This window comes from Pyricularia pennisetigena, chromosome 6, assembly GCF_004337985.1.
Source record: "Pyricularia pennisetigena strain Br36 chromosome 6, whole genome shotgun sequence".
Taxonomy (NCBI): Eukaryota; Fungi; Ascomycota; class Sordariomycetes; order Magnaporthales; family Pyriculariaceae; genus Pyricularia; species Pyricularia pennisetigena.
The window spans coordinates 1,618,357-1,635,342 of NC_043744.1; the positions used below are offsets into that span (position 1 = coordinate 1,618,357).

Below are 16,986 nucleotides of genomic sequence, written 5' to 3' on the forward strand. Positions count from 1 at the left end.
CGCGCGCTGCTCTGGAAGACGCTGGAGCAACCCCATGCATTCGTGGTGTGACAAAAAGACGACAGCTAGCTTTCCGCCGCAACATGTCACATTCCCTCCAAGCTATGAACCTGCTGCTTCAGCATCAGTTCGATGACCCATGGGATACCTATCCGACTTCGTTATAGGTTGGGCGTGTGGCTTCCACAATGGACCAAAGGTCTTGGATTGTCTAGCCTGGTCAATAGTTGAGAGCGGTGGGCTCAACATAGATGTCCACGAAAGATTCCATTGCTCTTTCTCGCAAGGCAAAACTGACAGTGCAGGGATCGAGCAACAAATATGGCTGTCAGACAGCAACAGCTGTATATCACAGCTGGGACTCGGCGAAAATCTTGGAATCCAAATGGAGGTTCTCTTTTCAAAAGCTGCTAAATAATATCGCGAAATGCTAATTAAGCCCCCAAGCCTGAAAAGAAAAAAGTGCTATACCAAAACTCCATACTCCAACCCTAAATGCGCCTGTGTTGTGTTCGATGGTGAGAAACAACACAAAATGATTGACGCCGAGAACACCAGCCCAGCCCTGAACACCCTAATTTTCAAACCGTAAACGCCAGAAAAGACAAGAACAAAAATGGTATCATAACACAAGAAAAAAGAGGTATCTACCCCAAAAAAAAAAGGAAGAAGGAAAGAATAGAAAGAGAAAAAAAAAAAAAAGAAGAAAAATTCCTACCACCGGCCATACTCGCCATCACAATGCGACGCACGGTTGTGCGTGAGGAAGCACTGCCTACGCATCTCAAAGTCGTGGGCGCCCTGCCTGCCCGCCTTGACGGCGGCCGTGATGAAGGCGATGAGCATGCCTGCGCAGCTGAGCAGAAACACGCCAAAGAGCAGCAGCCCCGCCAGCTGGGCGTGCTGCCTCCGCCTGGCCGCCTCGTGGAACTCGCGCGCCCGCGACCCGTGCGACTCCGGGTCGTACTGGTACTGCACGTCCTGGTAGACGCGACGGTTGTGCTGTCGCTGCTGTCGCTGCTGCTGCTGCTGCTGCTGCTGCTGCTGCTGGTGACTGCTGCCGACGAGGTGCGTTCGGCTGGGAGGAAGCCCCGGGATGGCGGCGCGCGAGGTCTGGTTCACCAGCTCGACCACAGCTGCCAGATGCGAGTTGATCAGGTTCGCGTTGGCGTACGGGGGCGGAGGTGGCGTGGACGGCGGGGATGGCCCGTCTTCGGGGATGCTGGGGAGGAGCTTTTCGGATGATAGCCGCGGGGACATGCTGTTTGAGCGGGAGCGGGAACGTGCGCGGGGCGAGGCGGTAGGGGATGAGAAGCCAGACATTGTAGCTGGTGTCTTTGTTGGGTTGATGCTTGGAGCTAGCTGTCGCTGTTAGTCCGCAGTAAGGTCTGCGTGATCAGTGTGAATAGCTTCTGGTCAATATAGATAAACAATGTTTGTGATGAACTAGACCAATCTGGACGAATTGTTGAGAAGATGCCAGTTGATTGTGTTTGATAGGGTTTTGTCCTGTTAGTTGATATTGATGTCAGAACAAAATATATATATGTCAGTTGAAAATCTCGGTATTGTGTTGAGCTCAGTGTGAATGAATGATGTTTTCGGATGCTCCAATTGTTGATTTGAAATTGGACTGGAGCAAAAATGAGAAACAAAACCAACAATTCTAGGGAACAATCTTCCAAACATATATTCCCCGTCTCCATCGCTCTCGAACGTCAATTTGGGAACGATGAGAAATATGGGTCGGACTTTTATTTCTCTGCAGCCTGTTTGATGCTGTGTAATCATCCGTGTGGTTTGCGGCACGCGCTTACTGCGTGCACCCGCACTCGGGGGCCTTGGTTGAGGCGAAGCTCCACGACGATTACTAGCCCGCGCCAGGTACAGACAGTACCCAAAGTACTGTGCCTCCAAGCCCCTACCCCTGGCGCAACGAGCAACCCAACCCACAGCTATGGATGGGCAGCCAGCTTACCGAGACAACCGAGCAAAAAATTCTCCGATTGACTCCCATTCTGTCAAAAGATGAGTGTATCGCCGAGCTTTCGCGGACCCAGTTGTGCTCGAAAGACGATGGTTCGTTGCAATGTTTTACTCTTCTTTGACTGTTTTCTTTTCTGGGGCTTGGTCCCATCTTAGGCGTTAGGCACACCAACTCAATTGCGGTTCGAGCCCAATGGGTACTCGGTTGCGTTCTATCGGGCCAATTGTTCTTTTTCTGTGCAAACAAGCCGGTCTTTGTCTTTTTTCGACTGAGCTAGGGAGGTAAATTTGTACACGATGCGAATGATTTGCGAAATAGGATCCCGACACGATTGCCGATCCCAGTCTCACACACACGCACATACGCACACACACTTTATCCAAGATGATCACAAGCAACGTCTCTTCATCCAACCCAATTTTTTTTCCTATTATTACTCGGGTTCACCAGCCTCGCAGCCACGGACGGGTTTTCTCTCTCTCTCTCTCTCTCTCTCTCTCTCTCTCTCTCTCTCTCTCTCTCAGTGCGTCGCAACCTCCTTGATGGTGCCCCGATGCACAGAAGCCAGCCACGTCCTAGACATGAAGGCGCGGATCCTCTTCCCCCAGAACATAAACACCAACAGCACCAGGTTGTTGGCCAGCAGCAGCGACATGAAGACGCCCGCGATCATGACCGCGTACCCCTTGTCCATGACCCACTGGATCAGGTTGAGGCCCATGCCGAAGCTGACGGCCTGCTTGCCCATGTTCATGGCGATGAGCATCTCGCTGATGTTGCTCTGGTAGCTGTCGATGGCGTAGGCGAGCGTGAAGGTGAAGTAGAAGTAGGCCCCGAACTGCGTCAGGCCGCTGCCGAAAAAGTACGCCACCCAGTGCAGGTTGAGCTGGGCCGCCGCGCCGAACAGCGCCAGGCCCGCCGGCGCGATCAGCATCGCCGGCAGCATGACGCCGAGCCGCATCTCCGCCTCGCGGATCCCGTCGTTGCGTCTCGTCAGGTGCGCCGCGAGCCGGTCCGACGACGACGTGAAGAGCACCGCCAGCGCGAAGCCGATGATGGTCGCCACCGCCACGAGACCCCCGCTCGTCTCGGGCCAGTTGTAGGGCGGCGCCACGATCTTGATGGGGAAGATGAAGTTGAACGTCAACCCGCCGAGTCCGATGTAGATACCTGGCCAGGCGAGTGCTTGGTTAGCTTCCGTCTGTTGCGTTGTGATGCATGGCTAAACCGTATAGGGAGTCACCAGAGTAGAATGTTGGGCAACTCAACTGACCGTATGTGGTAATCACCCAGAGCACATGGGGTACCAGGAAGTACGTGAACGACCTTGCCATCATCATGAAGAAATCCGTCTCGTGGTTCCAGACGCCCCAGAACTTCAAGGTCTGGAGGAATGTCTTGCGAGGCGGGACGCCTTCAAATGAAGCCGCATCCTCGACATCGGTAACCAACGCCTTGTCCCCCGGAGAAGAATGTGTCTCTGGTCGTCCGGCGGCAAGTTCGTTGGCTTTGGCGCGGTCGTAATTCGTCTCCTCGACGAAGATAAAGGCCAGGAAAAATAGTGCGACGCCAAATGCGAGCTCTACATAAAAGAAAAGATTCCAGGATAAGCCCCCAGCAAGCATGTATCCGGCGTAGAGGGGTCCGGTGGCACCGAGACAGAGACAAACTGTGTATATGCATATACCAGGTCAGCACTTCACAGCAAAGCCGCGTGAACACCAACTCCTGTAAGTCCCCACCTGTATAGTACCCTAGGCGTTTTCCACGCTCGTGCAGGAAGAATATGTCATTGACAAGTTGTACCGGCAGCGCCTCGCAAACGCTAGAACCAAAGCTTTGAAGCACGCGACAAAACATCAGGCTGGCAAAGGTCCGCGACAGGGAACAGCCGAGTAGCCCTGCGCAATACTTTTGTTGACCATCCATGTTGTCAGTGTGTCTGTGCATTGAAAGGCAAAGAATTTTCTTGTAAGGAATTGCATACCAGAATCAGGGACGCGAGCATTACCGGTCTGCGGCCGAATTTGTGATACAAAGGTACGAAAATGAGAGACCCTGTGTTGGAATTTCGTCAGTCATTCTAGGCCCAGAACTAGAACACTTCGGCAGGGGAATTCTAACCAAAGCCAAACGCCAGGTTGGGATAATTGACCAACCCGGCCGCCTCATTAGGAGTTATGCCGAACTCGGCGGAGAATATTCCGATGTAGACCGATGGACCCAACAGGGCCGAGCTGGCCAGGAACGAATATAGTGAACAGACCACGAGGATCATGGACTTTTTCCATTTTGGCCACTATAGATAGAGTGTTAGCTGCCTGGGGAGGTTTGAGTTCCAGGTACGGATTATGGCTACCTGAAGAGGATCGTTGGGGTCAAGTGCCGGAGCCGGATAAAGTGCTTGTCCATAGGCAGTATCGTCCCCCTCTATTAACAAGTTTTCGGTTAGACAGGTTTTTTTCTTCTTTTTCTTTTTGTTATTCGACACTCGCTTGATTTGTTGAAGGGGATGCTTACCGGCTGCCTTGAGATTCACGGTTCCCGGTATGTCCTCCTCGTGCGCATGACTAGGGGTTTTTTTAACCATGTAAGCAACAGCCTTCGTACCAGGATGGTTTCCTCTTTAAGATGAGGAACCTACCTACGAACCAAGTGGCCAACCTTGCCGCTCGGGTTGGGATTTTGAGACATTTTGTCTTGATTCCCGATGAAGAAGATAAAATAAAAATAAAAATAAAAACAAGTGTCGAAAAACGTCAAAACGGGTGTAGCACGAGTCTGGGTAGCTCTCGCCGCAGTGATTGAGCCTTTCAACCTTGTCTACCAGGAGACATGGAAAATAGTTCGGAGTAAAACGTGGGGAACCCGTAGAAGCGATGAATCTTATATTATATTCTCCTACCTACCTGAAGTAATACTCATAGAGTATCATTCACCAAGCGAACTGCACCAAAACAAAAAATGAGACAAGATTCAACATCCCCCGCCCAGCATAGTGGAGAGGAGGCAAGGGAGCGGCAGTTGAAATGGGGATAATACATGGAGGTGCGGGGGGTTGTGAGGGATCAGTGCCGAGAAGCCCCCTGTCTGAGTGCGACCTTCAACATTTGCCTGAGTATTTTGCAGGCAAGTTCTCCGCGTTTTCTGGTTTAGGGATCGCATAATACCGGTACTATCGCCTGGGTTCTTGGTAGCATTTCCGGGCATGCTGGACTAGAATACCTCCTAAAGTCAAACTTTTGATACAGCGACGCTATGACTTGGGTTAATCTATCAACGAATTCTGGGGTTTGGTTGGAACGCTGCATGGGTGGCAGGATGAGGTGAAAACATTGAGTCCAATTAAGAAGACCAATAATCAAGGAATTTTTTTACCTGTCAACTTTCAAAGTTTTGCCAGATCTCGGTAGTTCTGGAGAGAAGTTTGAGAGCTTGAGAGGTGGAGTTGGACAGGGCTGGTGTTAAATCGACTGAACTCTACCGTTCTGGTTCGAAACTACATCAGTTTGCTTTTCTTTTCTTTTCTTTTTCATTTTTAAGCTTTTCTGGGGGACAACGCTGAAGAGTGTGAATATATTACCCCTCCCAGCTGTCCTGAATATGCATCTCTGTATGTTTTTTTTTTTTTTTTTTTTTTTTTTTTTTTTTTTTTTTTTTTTGGCATTGTTGGAGTCACCCTCGAATCATAGTCCGACAGATCCGCCATGACGGAGGCGCAGCGTTTCATCCCTTGAGAGTTTAACCTGCAATTGCGGGGGGAGGGCGGCTTGCAAGATAGTGTGGTATAAATGAATGAGGTGCTACACAGCTCCTAAGATAGTCGGCAATTGGGCCGACATGAGCTTGAGGCAATCGGCGGGCGGAACTGAGAGGCTGCGCTGTCACAGCCACCTGGCGTCTTACTACGACTTGGATCCAATGGCGAAATAAAATGTCAACGGCTGTCGGGAATAGGTACCTGGCAATTTCCACGCTTGATAGCGCTGCGGTACCTAACCCGGAAGCCACCCGGTTTGCTCAAGCGCCATGAAGTGGCATGAGCTCGTGCAGGAATTCGAATCGCAGGATCGGTGTTTTACGAGCTGGTTTGCGATGAATAAGAGACGATAATCGAGAAATTTTAGACAGGATAAGCATGTCAGGTAGGGCCGTAGGGGGTAGTAGGTAAGGCAGGGAAAGGTGACGTAAAGTACGTAGACCACCACGTCTAGTCTAGCTACCCAGGCAATTAGGAGGTACTTTGTAGGTAGGTAGGTAGGCAAGGTAGGGCAAGTACCTCAGTTGCTCAGGTAAATAAATAAGGTATGGACCACCAACACCTTATTCTACGATGGAGACAGCATTGAACTCGATGGTTGAGATAACCATCCCCTAATCATCTTTCCAACTAACCTACCAAATTATTGTGATGTACCGAAAGCGCAAAACGGCTGCAGCGCCTAGCCCCGTTTCCAAAATAGAACAGGAAGATCCCACACGTGATCTTCGTTTTTCTTTCATGATCTCCCTCGGCTGCGGGGCAAAGCACCAAAACGGATCGACATCCACCCCATGGGTTCCAATTCGGTGATGATGGCCCGGCCGCCGCCTGTTCGCCATCTGCTGCCATCTGCCAGCATTGATAAAGATGTGGAGTGGAGGTGGTAACCAACAAAACGATCGACTGACTGACTGAGTGGCCTGAGTTTGAGCAATTCGCATTTCGAGGTTCAGTTAGGTTCCATGCTTGGCTTTGCTTTGACTTGCCTTATGCTCTCCTTACCAGCTGGAGAATTGTTCCACTGCTACTGTACTGTCCAGTTTTAGTTCTGTGCTGTACCTGTTATTCGACAGTGCAGAACGACAACACCTAATTGCCACCCCCAATTCGAACGAGTGAACAGCACCAAGCGCCCATCATCAACTTACCACCAAATTTGGAAGCCTAGCCCAACCAATAGAATAGACTCCGGATAGGACGATTTACCCGCCTCCTGACATTCCCACGCACACACGCATCCACGCACGCACATTGCATCGCCTCGCAGCTGCCTCGACGCCGTCAATCCTACCTACATACCTACCCACACACACTTGCAGTAGCACGCACGCCTGGACGGATTTTCTCTCGACTTCCAACAAGCTGTCAAAACAACCGACAACCATATCCATTTGAGTACACACAACGCACGCACACACAAAGTAGCGCACCCTGCGCAACCCAACGTCTGCACGCCCACGAACCCAACACAACGACCCGACAATCACGCACCGTCGTCACAAAAAAAAAGTCCAAAGTCAAAAAAACAAACAGCTACCCTTACGGGCCGTGCCCTCTGGCGTCAATTTGTGACGCTTCTCCTCAATCCGACAGAGTGGTCACTCACGGCGCCTAACACCACACCACCCGGCTGCGACTTTTCTGCGGCGCACGGACGATCCCCTACCCCTCCGATTGTCCCGGATTCTCAGCCCCCGAAGAATTGTCTCGTGCCATCCTGCCGCCCATGACAGTCTCATGATATAACACTACAGCCGTTGCGCCCGACTGCCTGACCGTTCAAAGTCAAGGGAAGCGTCGGCTCAGGCCAATACGCTGTCCCAGCCCCAAGTGCAGATGATGGTGCGTCTCCCCTTTCCAACTTGACACGCGTGGCGTCGGGGCGCCGCTTTTCCTGCTATTTCTTAATGCCTGCGGCCTCCCCATCCATCCCTTCCGCTAGTCATACAAGCGCTATCTTGTACCTCGCTTAGCTTCGTATTTGCTGACACGTTCTGCTGCTGTTTGTTCGTTACATAGACCTCATCTCGACCCCGCGATGTTGGGGGCAGCTTTGCAAGTCGACGTGGTCATTCCAACCAGCTGTCCATCTCGGACCCGAGCCACCATGTCACCGAGGCAATAGGCACCATGTACGGAGATAGCGACGACGATTCTGGGCCCGAGAGCCGACTCGAGAACCCATCCTTCCCTGACCCTTCTCGAAAGAATCGACCCATGAGCTTCTTGGCATCTCCGGCCGGCGGCGAGCAAATAAAGTCGTCTGAAAAGAATGGACAAAAGCCCGTGCGTTCAGCGTCAGACAAGACACCACTGGCCGTATCGACGACGGTTGAGGACGCCGATTCCAATGGAGGTTCTGCCGAGCCGAAGGAAGTACCGGTACGGATGAAGAGCAAACGTGGCAAGTCTTATGAGGGTCCTAGTTCTCCAAACTCCGGCATGCCGCCGATTTCTCCGAGCCTATCACTACGAGAGGTTCAGGAGGCCGAATCCTCACAATTCCCGTTGGGCAACATCGAAAATCCAAGCGACATTGCGCAAGAGCTTAGCAATCTCCAGGCGCTCCGCCGGATGTCTATGGATGTTGGAAATACCAGTGATCCCGATCTGCTCCCGTTCTCTGGCATCTCTCTCATGGCCATGCCGACTGTGGCTCCCAGTGGCGAGGACGACGAGGCCGACCTATCTCGTCTTTTATGGGTTCCCGCCAAGGTTCATCCCGAATTGGCGCCGGATCAGTTTAAGAACTTCCTTGAGAACCGCGTCAACACCATCAAGAGACGGTCAGGAGACTCTATATTGTCTGCAGACGGGCTGGAAAGACATAATTCAGGCAGTCTCAGAAGGAAAAAGTCGATGCTTTCGAGGCAGGTCCACAGCTCGGGGACGCCAACAGAGGAATTTGATATGCCTGAGAGGTTGGAGAGAGAATTATCCAATGGTGGCAGATCCACACCAGAGCTAAGCATTAACGAACTGGTCAAGGATCCCAGTAAAGTCGTTCAGAAGTTGGCCCAGGAGACACAGGATGCAGGTTCTGAAGGAGACTTGCCGATTCTGCCAGTGGCACCCGGCATGGGGCTAAGAAGGTCCACAAGAACAACTTACCGGAAAGGCGGCAGTCTTCGTTCGGGGGATCGACTTCCATTTTCGAAAAGGGTGGCTGCTAGAGACGCAGAGAAGGATGCAGACAAAGAGTCAGAGGATGCCCCTCCATTGCCGACTATTGCACCGCCAAAGGATCAAGGTCTCCCTAGGATTCAAACAGAGCCAAGCCAACCAACTGAGAACTTCTCCCGGCCGATGCGTGCTGTCAGGAGGCAGCAGACATTCCAGAGGGATAACGTGGCCGCATCGCCGATATCGCCGACTTCTACTCTCGACCCTACCAGCCCGGTTCCCTCGAATATGGATGACACCTTGAATGTTAAGAGCCCTACATCGAGGCCTGGTTCTTCTGACAGGCCCCTGACGACGGAGTCTGGCCGAACCGCTCCCGCGCCCGTTCCAGCTCCCGCTGCCGCTTCGGCTCCCATACCGCAAATAGTAGAGACGCCGCCGCCGGCCGAGAAGGAATCCGAACAATTACAACAGCCTCAGTCATCGAGGTCATATTCGCATCGGTCGTCACCGCAGAAAAATACGGAGCAGCAGCAGCAGCAGCAGCAACAACAACAACAACAGCCGCAGAACAACCAGCAGCAGGAGCAGCCTCCTCCACGTTCGCTGAGGCGCCCGTCCTCGGTCAAGCAGATTCAGCAGTCTCCAACGTCACCCAAGGCCAGCATGGAGCAAACTCTTAGCGACATGGCCCAGCACCCATCCCCGCTACCTGGCGGCAGCAACACCAGAACGGATGCACTCACGTTCATTCCCACCATGCCAGCCGAAGAGAAAAGGAAATCCAAGGATGAGAGCAGTGGCGACTCTAGTAAATCCACGGGCTGGAAATGGTTCCGCGGCGAGGATCGAGAAAAGAAGAAACGTGAAAAGGAAGAACAGTCCAAGAAGTCACGCAGCAGGACGTCGACTGAGAAGGCCGCTGGTCACGGCGATGCGCGGCTGGACGTGCTCCAGAACAGCATTGACACTGCGCTACAAAAGGGCCGCGAGAACCTTCTGCTCGACAGCGAGTCGGTCGACAACAAACTGCACGAGGAGCGCAAGAAAGAGAGCTCGCGTTCCAAGTCCGGCGAGTCCAAAAAGGAAAAAGACGGCTTCTTTGGGTCTATATTTGGCGGCAAGAGCAAGAAGAGCGACAAGGACTCGAGTTCAAGCCGAAAGCAACGGGCGCTGTCGCCGGAGCCGCCACCAAAGCCGTTGAGGCCCGATATCGATTATCCGTACACGCGATTTCCCATCGTGGAGGAGCGGGCCATATACCGCATGGCGCATATCAAGCTTGCGAATCCACGACGGCCGCTGTTGAGCCAGGTGCTCCTTTCCAACTTTATGTATTCTTACCTGGCCAAGGTTCAGGCCATGCACCCGCAGATCAATGTCCCAGTCTCGCCGCAACAAAAGCGGGCAGAGGAGGAACGAAGACGAAAGGAGCAGGAGCAGCAGCAGCAGCAGCAGCAGCAGCAGCAGCAACAGTACATGATGCAGCAACAGATGGCGCACGAGTCTGAGCAAGATGACGGACATGGCGGCTATGATCAATATGGCTACGATCCCCAACGGGTATGTGCTAAACCTTGATATTCTTTGGCCTTCGATGCAATGCTAACAGGCGAGGTTCATAGTCTGATCATTATGGAGACTATCAGGGGCAACACAATGGCACCGTTGATTACATAGACGACTCGCAGATATATGAGCATGACCAGCAGCGAAACGAGCAGGAGAGGCACCAAAACGGCGGCTACCGCAACGAGCAGCAAAACGGACATGGCGATCGGCCAGGCTCTTCAGGCCGAGCATACTATGACTATGAGCAACACGAGGATGGGCGCAGGCGCGAGGAGGAAATGTGGTGAGGGCGCTGTGCGACCAGGTGTTCAGATAGCTAGCTGTAGCTGTCAGAAGCCCCATACATAAGGGGAATCATGTCCTTCAGATTCAGGGGTGACGCTCGCAAGCATTGGAAGCAGCGGCAGAAAGCCTGCGACTGTTTTGAGCGTTCTCTCTTTTCTTTTTTTTCCTTTTCAATTAGTTCATTTTTGTCACAGTTTTGCCTTCTTCTATAACATCCTAAAGTGTACTGGGAAAGCACAAGCATAGCCGGCCGAGCAAATGGGAGGGCAATATTGTCTATCGTTTTATTCTTGATTCAATGGAGGTAATATCTCATCGAACGCAATTGCTGGTAGGCTATCTGTCCATAGAGCCACAACATCGTCAAAGACGTTCAAATACATGCCGGGGTGCGTGGGGTTTCAGTATTCTTTAGCAAATGTGCGTTGTCTTTGTTTTCTGCTGGTGTTCTTGAGCTCCATACTTGACTTAGTTTTAGTGACCTAGGTATTACTCAAGTACCTACATAGGTAAGGAAGGTAGTTAAGCTTTTAGCCTGCTAGCAGAGTTTGACTGCAACTGATGTACAAGACCTTGATTTGGATGATCGCAATGTAAGCTATTTTCATCTCAACGGAATTTAGGTACCTGGTTATATAGTTATTTATCGACGGTGCAAAAGAAGAAGAAAAAAAAAACTTTTCGGTTGTTGGTTTAGGCACCATTCGTCGTCTCATTCATCAGCTCTGATTTGTTGTCTCTCTAGCTTGGTCTGAGATGAAAGACGAGCGGGAGCTGCCCAACCCAACTTCAAGCACTAGGCCCAATCGGGTTTAGCGCAAACTAGCTTTGGGCGTGCAAGCGCTTTGGGAAGCGCAAAAGGTGACAGGACAGGACAAACAAGACAGCACAAGCACAAGCCATTCACGTCGGAGCCAGCCATAACCTTTTCTCCCCTGCCTCAAGTTTTGAAGGGTCATCGACAAGAAAGAGGAACGCCCACACCCGCCAACCCCCAACTAACTATACTACCGACTCTCTTCATCGACTTAATCTCTTCCAAGCGAGAGTTCCGAAGTGCATATTTACCACACCGTCACTATTTTATTGCGCTGTAGCCGATACCCCCTCCATCAGGGAAAAAAAAAAACTTCTTAGATCTGGCAGCCTTACCGCACGAGCGCTTTTCTTCCTTTGCTGTTGACGCCGCCCCCCGAATTTTTTTATTTTTATTTTTTTTTGCGTCGCAAAGCACAGCTCAACCTGGCCACGCCCCTCTCCGATTCTCCGCCGCCTCTAGATCCAAGACGCGACGAAGCAAACGAGGCCGTTCTCAATCTGATCATCGACCCGCTACCGACCGATACCTGCTGTTGAGACAAGCTCGAAATCAACTGCCTGCTTGCTCGCTGTGACAGCTTGCATCTTGACTCTCCCTCATATTTTGCCCTTTTTCACCCAAGCAATGGCCAACGTGAGCTCCATGTCCTTTTGTTTGTTCCCTTTCTTCACCTCAACAAAACCTCATGAATTCCTCATTGCAATCGCGCTGTTCAAAGGAACTCGTTTGGTTTCATCCTGACTGTTCCTAACAACTTGCATCAACCCATCTACGGCCTCATGCATCCCATGCGGATGGACCTCCCTCGATGCACTTTCTACTTGGAGTTCCCCATGCTGATCATGCTTCACTCCTTGGCAGCAGCAACAACCGAGACACCCTTACGGCGGCAACCAAGGCTTCATGGCAAATGGAGCTCATAATGTAGCTGTTCCTCCTGGCGCCACGCCGCTGCTACCAAACCAGGGCCGCATCATCCAGACCGGTCCCACGCGAGTTCTTTGTATTGCCGATGTTCGAGGTAAGATTCGCGTGCGGAAACCTCTTGTATATGTACACGGTGCAGGCAAGGTTGAGCTAAAAGTGAACGTCACACAGGAAACCTGCGATCACTGAACGATCTCGCAAAGCAAGCAAACGCAGACTACGTTATTCATACCGGAGACTTTGGGTTTTATGATGATACTTCTTTGGAGCGCATTGCCGAAAAGTGTGTAAAACAATCTACACCTTTCGCCAGAAGCTAGCCACGAACTAACAAAGTGGCGTCTCTAGGACCTTGAAACATGTCGCCCAATACTCTCCGTTGATCAGCGAGTCCGTCAAGAAGGCCATCCAAGTCGGCGGAAATGGTTCAGTCAAATCGCGATTCCCTCCTTCTGAGCTCCCACTCTCTGAGCTGTCCATGCTCTTGAACGGCGATTTCAAGCTCGATGTTCCTGTCTACACGGTCTGGGGTGCCTGTGAAGATGTGCGCGTGCTGGAGAAGTTCCGCTCGAAAGAGTACAAGGTGCCTAATCTCTTCATCATTGACGAGGCGCAGTCGATGCTTCTGGAGGTTTCGGGCGTCAAGCTTCGACTGCTGGGTCTCGGTGGTGCCGTCGTGATGCACAAACTGTTTGACAACGGCGAGGGTAGGACAACGATTGCTGGAGGACAGGGAACCATGTGGACGACGTTGCTTCAGATGGGCGAGCTGGTCGACACAGCCAACCGTGTCTACGACCCGACAGAGACTCGCGTGTTCGTCACCCACGCCTCTCCTGCCCGTGAGGGTATCCTCAACCAGCTCTCCGTCACACTCAAGGCCGACTTCTCAGTATCTGCTGGTCTCCATTTCCGATATGGCAGTTCATACAACGAATTCTCCGTTAACCCCACGCTTGACCACTACAGAGGAAAGCTCGCCGCAAGCAAGGCTTCTTTCAATGATGTTTGGGAAACGGTCAAGGCGGAGGTTGAGCCGGCAATCCAGCAGAACGAGGCTCAACAGAACCTGCTTAAGAACGCCCTTGGTATTGTCGAGAAGATGCCGTCAACGGCGGCTGGAGGAAACCCATTCGGTGGGCAAACGTCAGCTGCGGTCGGACAGGTTGACGAGAGCGCCTTCAAAAACATGTGGAACTTCAACCTGGCGGACGCTGCTTTTGGCTACCTGGTTCTTGAAATTCAAGACGGCCGTATCGGAACAGAGATGAGGGCGCAGGGCTTCAACTTCTCACACCGTGGCGCAAAGCAGCAGCCCAGCACGGCAGCCGCTGCCCCGACCGCTCCTGCTGCCCAGAGCGCCCCAACAGCCGCCCCTATCCCTTCACGGCAGCAATCCCAGGTCGCCCCTGTTCCCAAGGCATCGCCTGGGCCGCAGGCCAAGCCGGGAACCCCGAAGCCCGTACCATCGCAAAACGACAGCGAGAAGCCGGCGCCCGCCAACGGCGCAGCGCACAGCAGCGAAGCCCCCTCGGTGTCACCCGCGCCTAGGGCCAACCACGAGAACACTATTGGTCTTTTCGTCATGAACGCCCAGAGCGACGACCAGGTCCGCGACATTTTTGCCGATGAGGACAAGGCCAAGATTTCAAAGATCGACAAGTGGGGAGCCACGAACAAGGTGGTCCACTTCAAGACGGTCGAGGAGCGCGACGGCGCCATGTCGCGCCTCTCGGACGATTACAAGGGCCAGCGCTCGCACGAGGACCGCAGCAAGCCGCTCGTGCGCATCTTCCAGCATCGCGAGCGCGAGAACCGCGGTGAGCCCAGGGAGTCGACAAAGAGCTACGGCAACCGCGGCGGCGCGGGCACGTGGGGTAGCAGCCGCGGCGGCAACGCTGCTGGTCAGGAGCGCGGTGGTTACAGGAGCGCCGGCGGCGGTACCGCCAGCGACTCGGAGGGCGCCGGACGGAGGGGTGGCCGCGGAGGCCGTGGCGGACGTGGCGGTGAGCGCGGCGACCGGCCAGAGCGCGGCGAAGGCCGGGGAGGCAGGGGACGCGGTCCGCGCGGTGGGTTGAAGGGCGAGGGTGGCGGTTCCGGCAGCCCAGCGCCAGCCTCTGCTGCGCCCTCGGCTGACTAAGAAAAAAGAAGAGAAAAAAAAGAACAAAAGCCATAAAGGCGCAAAAAATTATGCATCCTCTGAGGAACGGCTTTGTTTCGGGGACTCTGTCTGGTTTGAATCCCTCTTGAATGTCTCCGGATTAATTGGTCTTTTTTTTTATTGCAATCCGATGCAATGCAATCACTGTCTGGTGATTCAAGCTACAGTAATCACGTCTTTATGCCATAGGCCTTCGCTCTACACTAGTCTTTGTTATTTCAAACTGCTTTCTTCGGATGGCATGGCGAGATGGGGTAAGATACACCTTTTTATTATTATTATTATTGTTCGTTTCTTGGTGTCGTTTAGTTATGAGGTATTATTTCGCCCTGTTGCGGGATGGAGGAGTTTTCCGTTTATTTCTTTTTTTGCCTTTGATACAAGGTGTGCCGGTAGATTTGGGTGCGTGTAAACAAAAACATAAAGTTTCTAAAAGGGATGAACACTGGTTTCGCAGGTACACTTTGAACCAGATAATATATGGAAAGCTTGATTACGCAGTATTTTATACTTTTTGCATTACATTATTATCGCCCTTGGTTTTTATGGCCTACAGCTTCTTTCTCTCTTTTTTTTAGCAAGTGCGCTGTAGTCAGGTATCCTCGTCGAATTATGGCTACACACTCGACAGTAGATCTAATTTGTGCTCGCTCAGTCGAGAAACCGAGTTCATCCTTCAATACGTACCTCAAATGTGTACAGCAGCTCCTCTTCTACCTGCAGCTGGACTAGATCTGGGAAAATAATATAGCATGTTGACAACTTGGGCAGGAGTCGCCAGACTATAGGGCCGCCGAACAGTAACACATGTTCATAGCATTCTCGTTTTTTTTTTTTTTTGCTCTTCACTTTCCTTTATCATGACGGAAAACGAAGAAAAAAAATCATTGCGTGGGTTTTGATTTATGTGATGGTATTGTACAGTTTATAATCTCATCATCGTCTCCCTTCTCCCCTTTCTATCTGTCTTTTCTGTTTTGTGTTTGTTTCTTTTATCTCCCCGGTTGCCCTCAGATATGCTGATACAAGTACATGAGATGATAACATTTTGTACAGTGGAAATGGAAGGAGAATCAAGACAGGAGAAGAGAAAGAGAGAAAAAAAAAAGGAAAAGTCAATTACAGCCCTACGGTCAAGCGACAACCCAGCTCAACCATCCAGTGGCTTAACGCCCTTGTGGATGGCAGCCACGCCGCCCGTAAGATCCTCGTAGCCGTCGCCCGAGACCTCGAACCCAGCGTCGACAATCATATCGCGGAACTCCTCCTGGGAGGGGAAGCGCTCGATGCTCTCGACCAGGTATTGGTAGCTGTCACGATCGCCGGCGACGAGCTGCCCGATTAGGGGGATGGCTCCAAAGGACCACCTCTTATAGACGGCGTTGAAGAGCGGGTGCTTGTCGGCCTTGCTGAACTCGAGGCAGGCAAAGACGCCGCCGGGACGGAGGGCGCGGTACGCCTCGCGCAGCGCCGCCGGTATGTCGGTGAAGTTGCGGATTCCAAACGCCACCGTGTACAGGTCCAGCGTGCCCGGCGCCGGGACGTTGTGCCGAGGCTTGGCGGAAGAGGTAGCGGACAGAAAGTCGGTCGCGTCGGCCTCGAGGAACGACAGCGCCGAGAGCTGGGCCGGCGGGAGGGTGGCTTCGGCGCGCGAGCGGCCGACGGCCAACATGGAAGCGTTGATGTCGGAGATGGTGACGCGCACGTTGGGGTTCGCGTTGAGCACGTGTGCGTTGTGCAGCATGCGGAAGGCGATGTCGCCCGTGCCGCCTGCTACGTCGAGGATGTGTTGAGGGGACGGCTTAAGGGGGTCGGAAGAAAGGCCTGGGTTGAGGGTCCGGACGAAGTGGTCCCTGCCATTTTCCGTGTCAGTGACGAGAAAAAAGCAGCACTGCGTCCGTATCAAGAGCTAGACCGCCGGTGCAAAGAGATATGCTCTTCCGAGAACCCGGTACTTACTTCCACACTCGGTGCCAACCAAAGGACATAAGGTCGTTCATTTTGTCATAGGTCTCGGCGACATTGTGGAAGACATCAGCCACACGCCCAGCTTTTTGTGACTCGGGAACCGTCTGGAAACCAAAGTGTGTTGTGCGCTCAGAGCGGGTGTCGTTGTGATTTGAGGTTGTGGTCTCGTTGCTGGACGAGACATTGCGTGAAAATTGCAAGACTGGCGGTTGTGAATGTGATGTGATCGGTGAACGCTGCAAATTTGAGCGGCATTGGCGAGTCGCCGCCCGGATTACTGTTTGTCGCGCGGCCATGTTGTGGATTTATGTGTTATGCGACTTGACGCGCTCGGCGGGCGTAAAAAAAAAAAAAAAAAAAAAAAAAAAAAAAAAAAAAAA

General features: G+C 52.4%; 4 protein-coding genes across 4 annotated transcripts; 1 reads left to right on the plus strand and 3 right to left on the minus strand.

Annotated features, from left to right (window-relative positions):
• Nucleotides 1-714: 714 nt before the first annotated feature.
• PpBr36_04295 (uncharacterized protein) lies at nt 715-1,323 on the minus strand (the record flags this gene model as incomplete). Its single annotated transcript, XM_029891458.1, has 1 exon — nt 715-1,323. The coding sequence occupies one exon, from the start codon at nt 1,321-1,323 to the stop codon at nt 715-717; it is 609 nt and encodes a 202-aa protein (XP_029750452.1).
• A 1,184-nt stretch (nt 1,324-2,507) lies between these two features.
• PpBr36_04296 (uncharacterized protein) lies at nt 2,508-4,681 on the minus strand (the record flags this gene model as incomplete). The annotated part of the gene is made up of 8 exons (XM_029891459.1): nt 2,508-3,157; nt 3,261-3,656; nt 3,730-3,898; nt 3,975-4,045; nt 4,112-4,286; nt 4,347-4,417; nt 4,508-4,557; nt 4,632-4,681. The coding sequence occupies 8 exons, from the start codon at nt 4,679-4,681 to the stop codon at nt 2,508-2,510; spliced, it is 1,632 nt and encodes a 543-aa protein (XP_029750451.1).
• A 2,905-nt stretch (nt 4,682-7,586) lies between these two features.
• Nucleotides 7,587-14,617, plus strand: PpBr36_04297 (uncharacterized protein; the record flags this gene model as incomplete). Its single annotated transcript, XM_029891460.1, has 6 exons — nt 7,587-7,592; nt 7,770-10,436; nt 10,499-10,725; nt 12,426-12,571; nt 12,649-12,760; nt 12,826-14,617. The coding sequence occupies 6 exons, from the start codon at nt 7,587-7,589 to the stop codon at nt 14,615-14,617; spliced, it is 4,950 nt and encodes a 1,649-aa protein (XP_029750450.1).
• Nucleotides 14,618-15,788: 1,171 nt separating this feature from the next.
• On the minus strand, nt 15,789-16,902 carry PpBr36_04298 (uncharacterized protein; the record flags this gene model as incomplete). The annotated part of the gene is made up of 2 exons (XM_029891461.1): nt 15,789-16,491; nt 16,598-16,902. 2 exons carry the CDS (start codon nt 16,900-16,902, stop codon nt 15,789-15,791), a joined length of 1,008 nt encoding a protein of 335 aa, XP_029750445.1.
• Nucleotides 16,903-16,986: the final 84 nt, after the last annotated feature.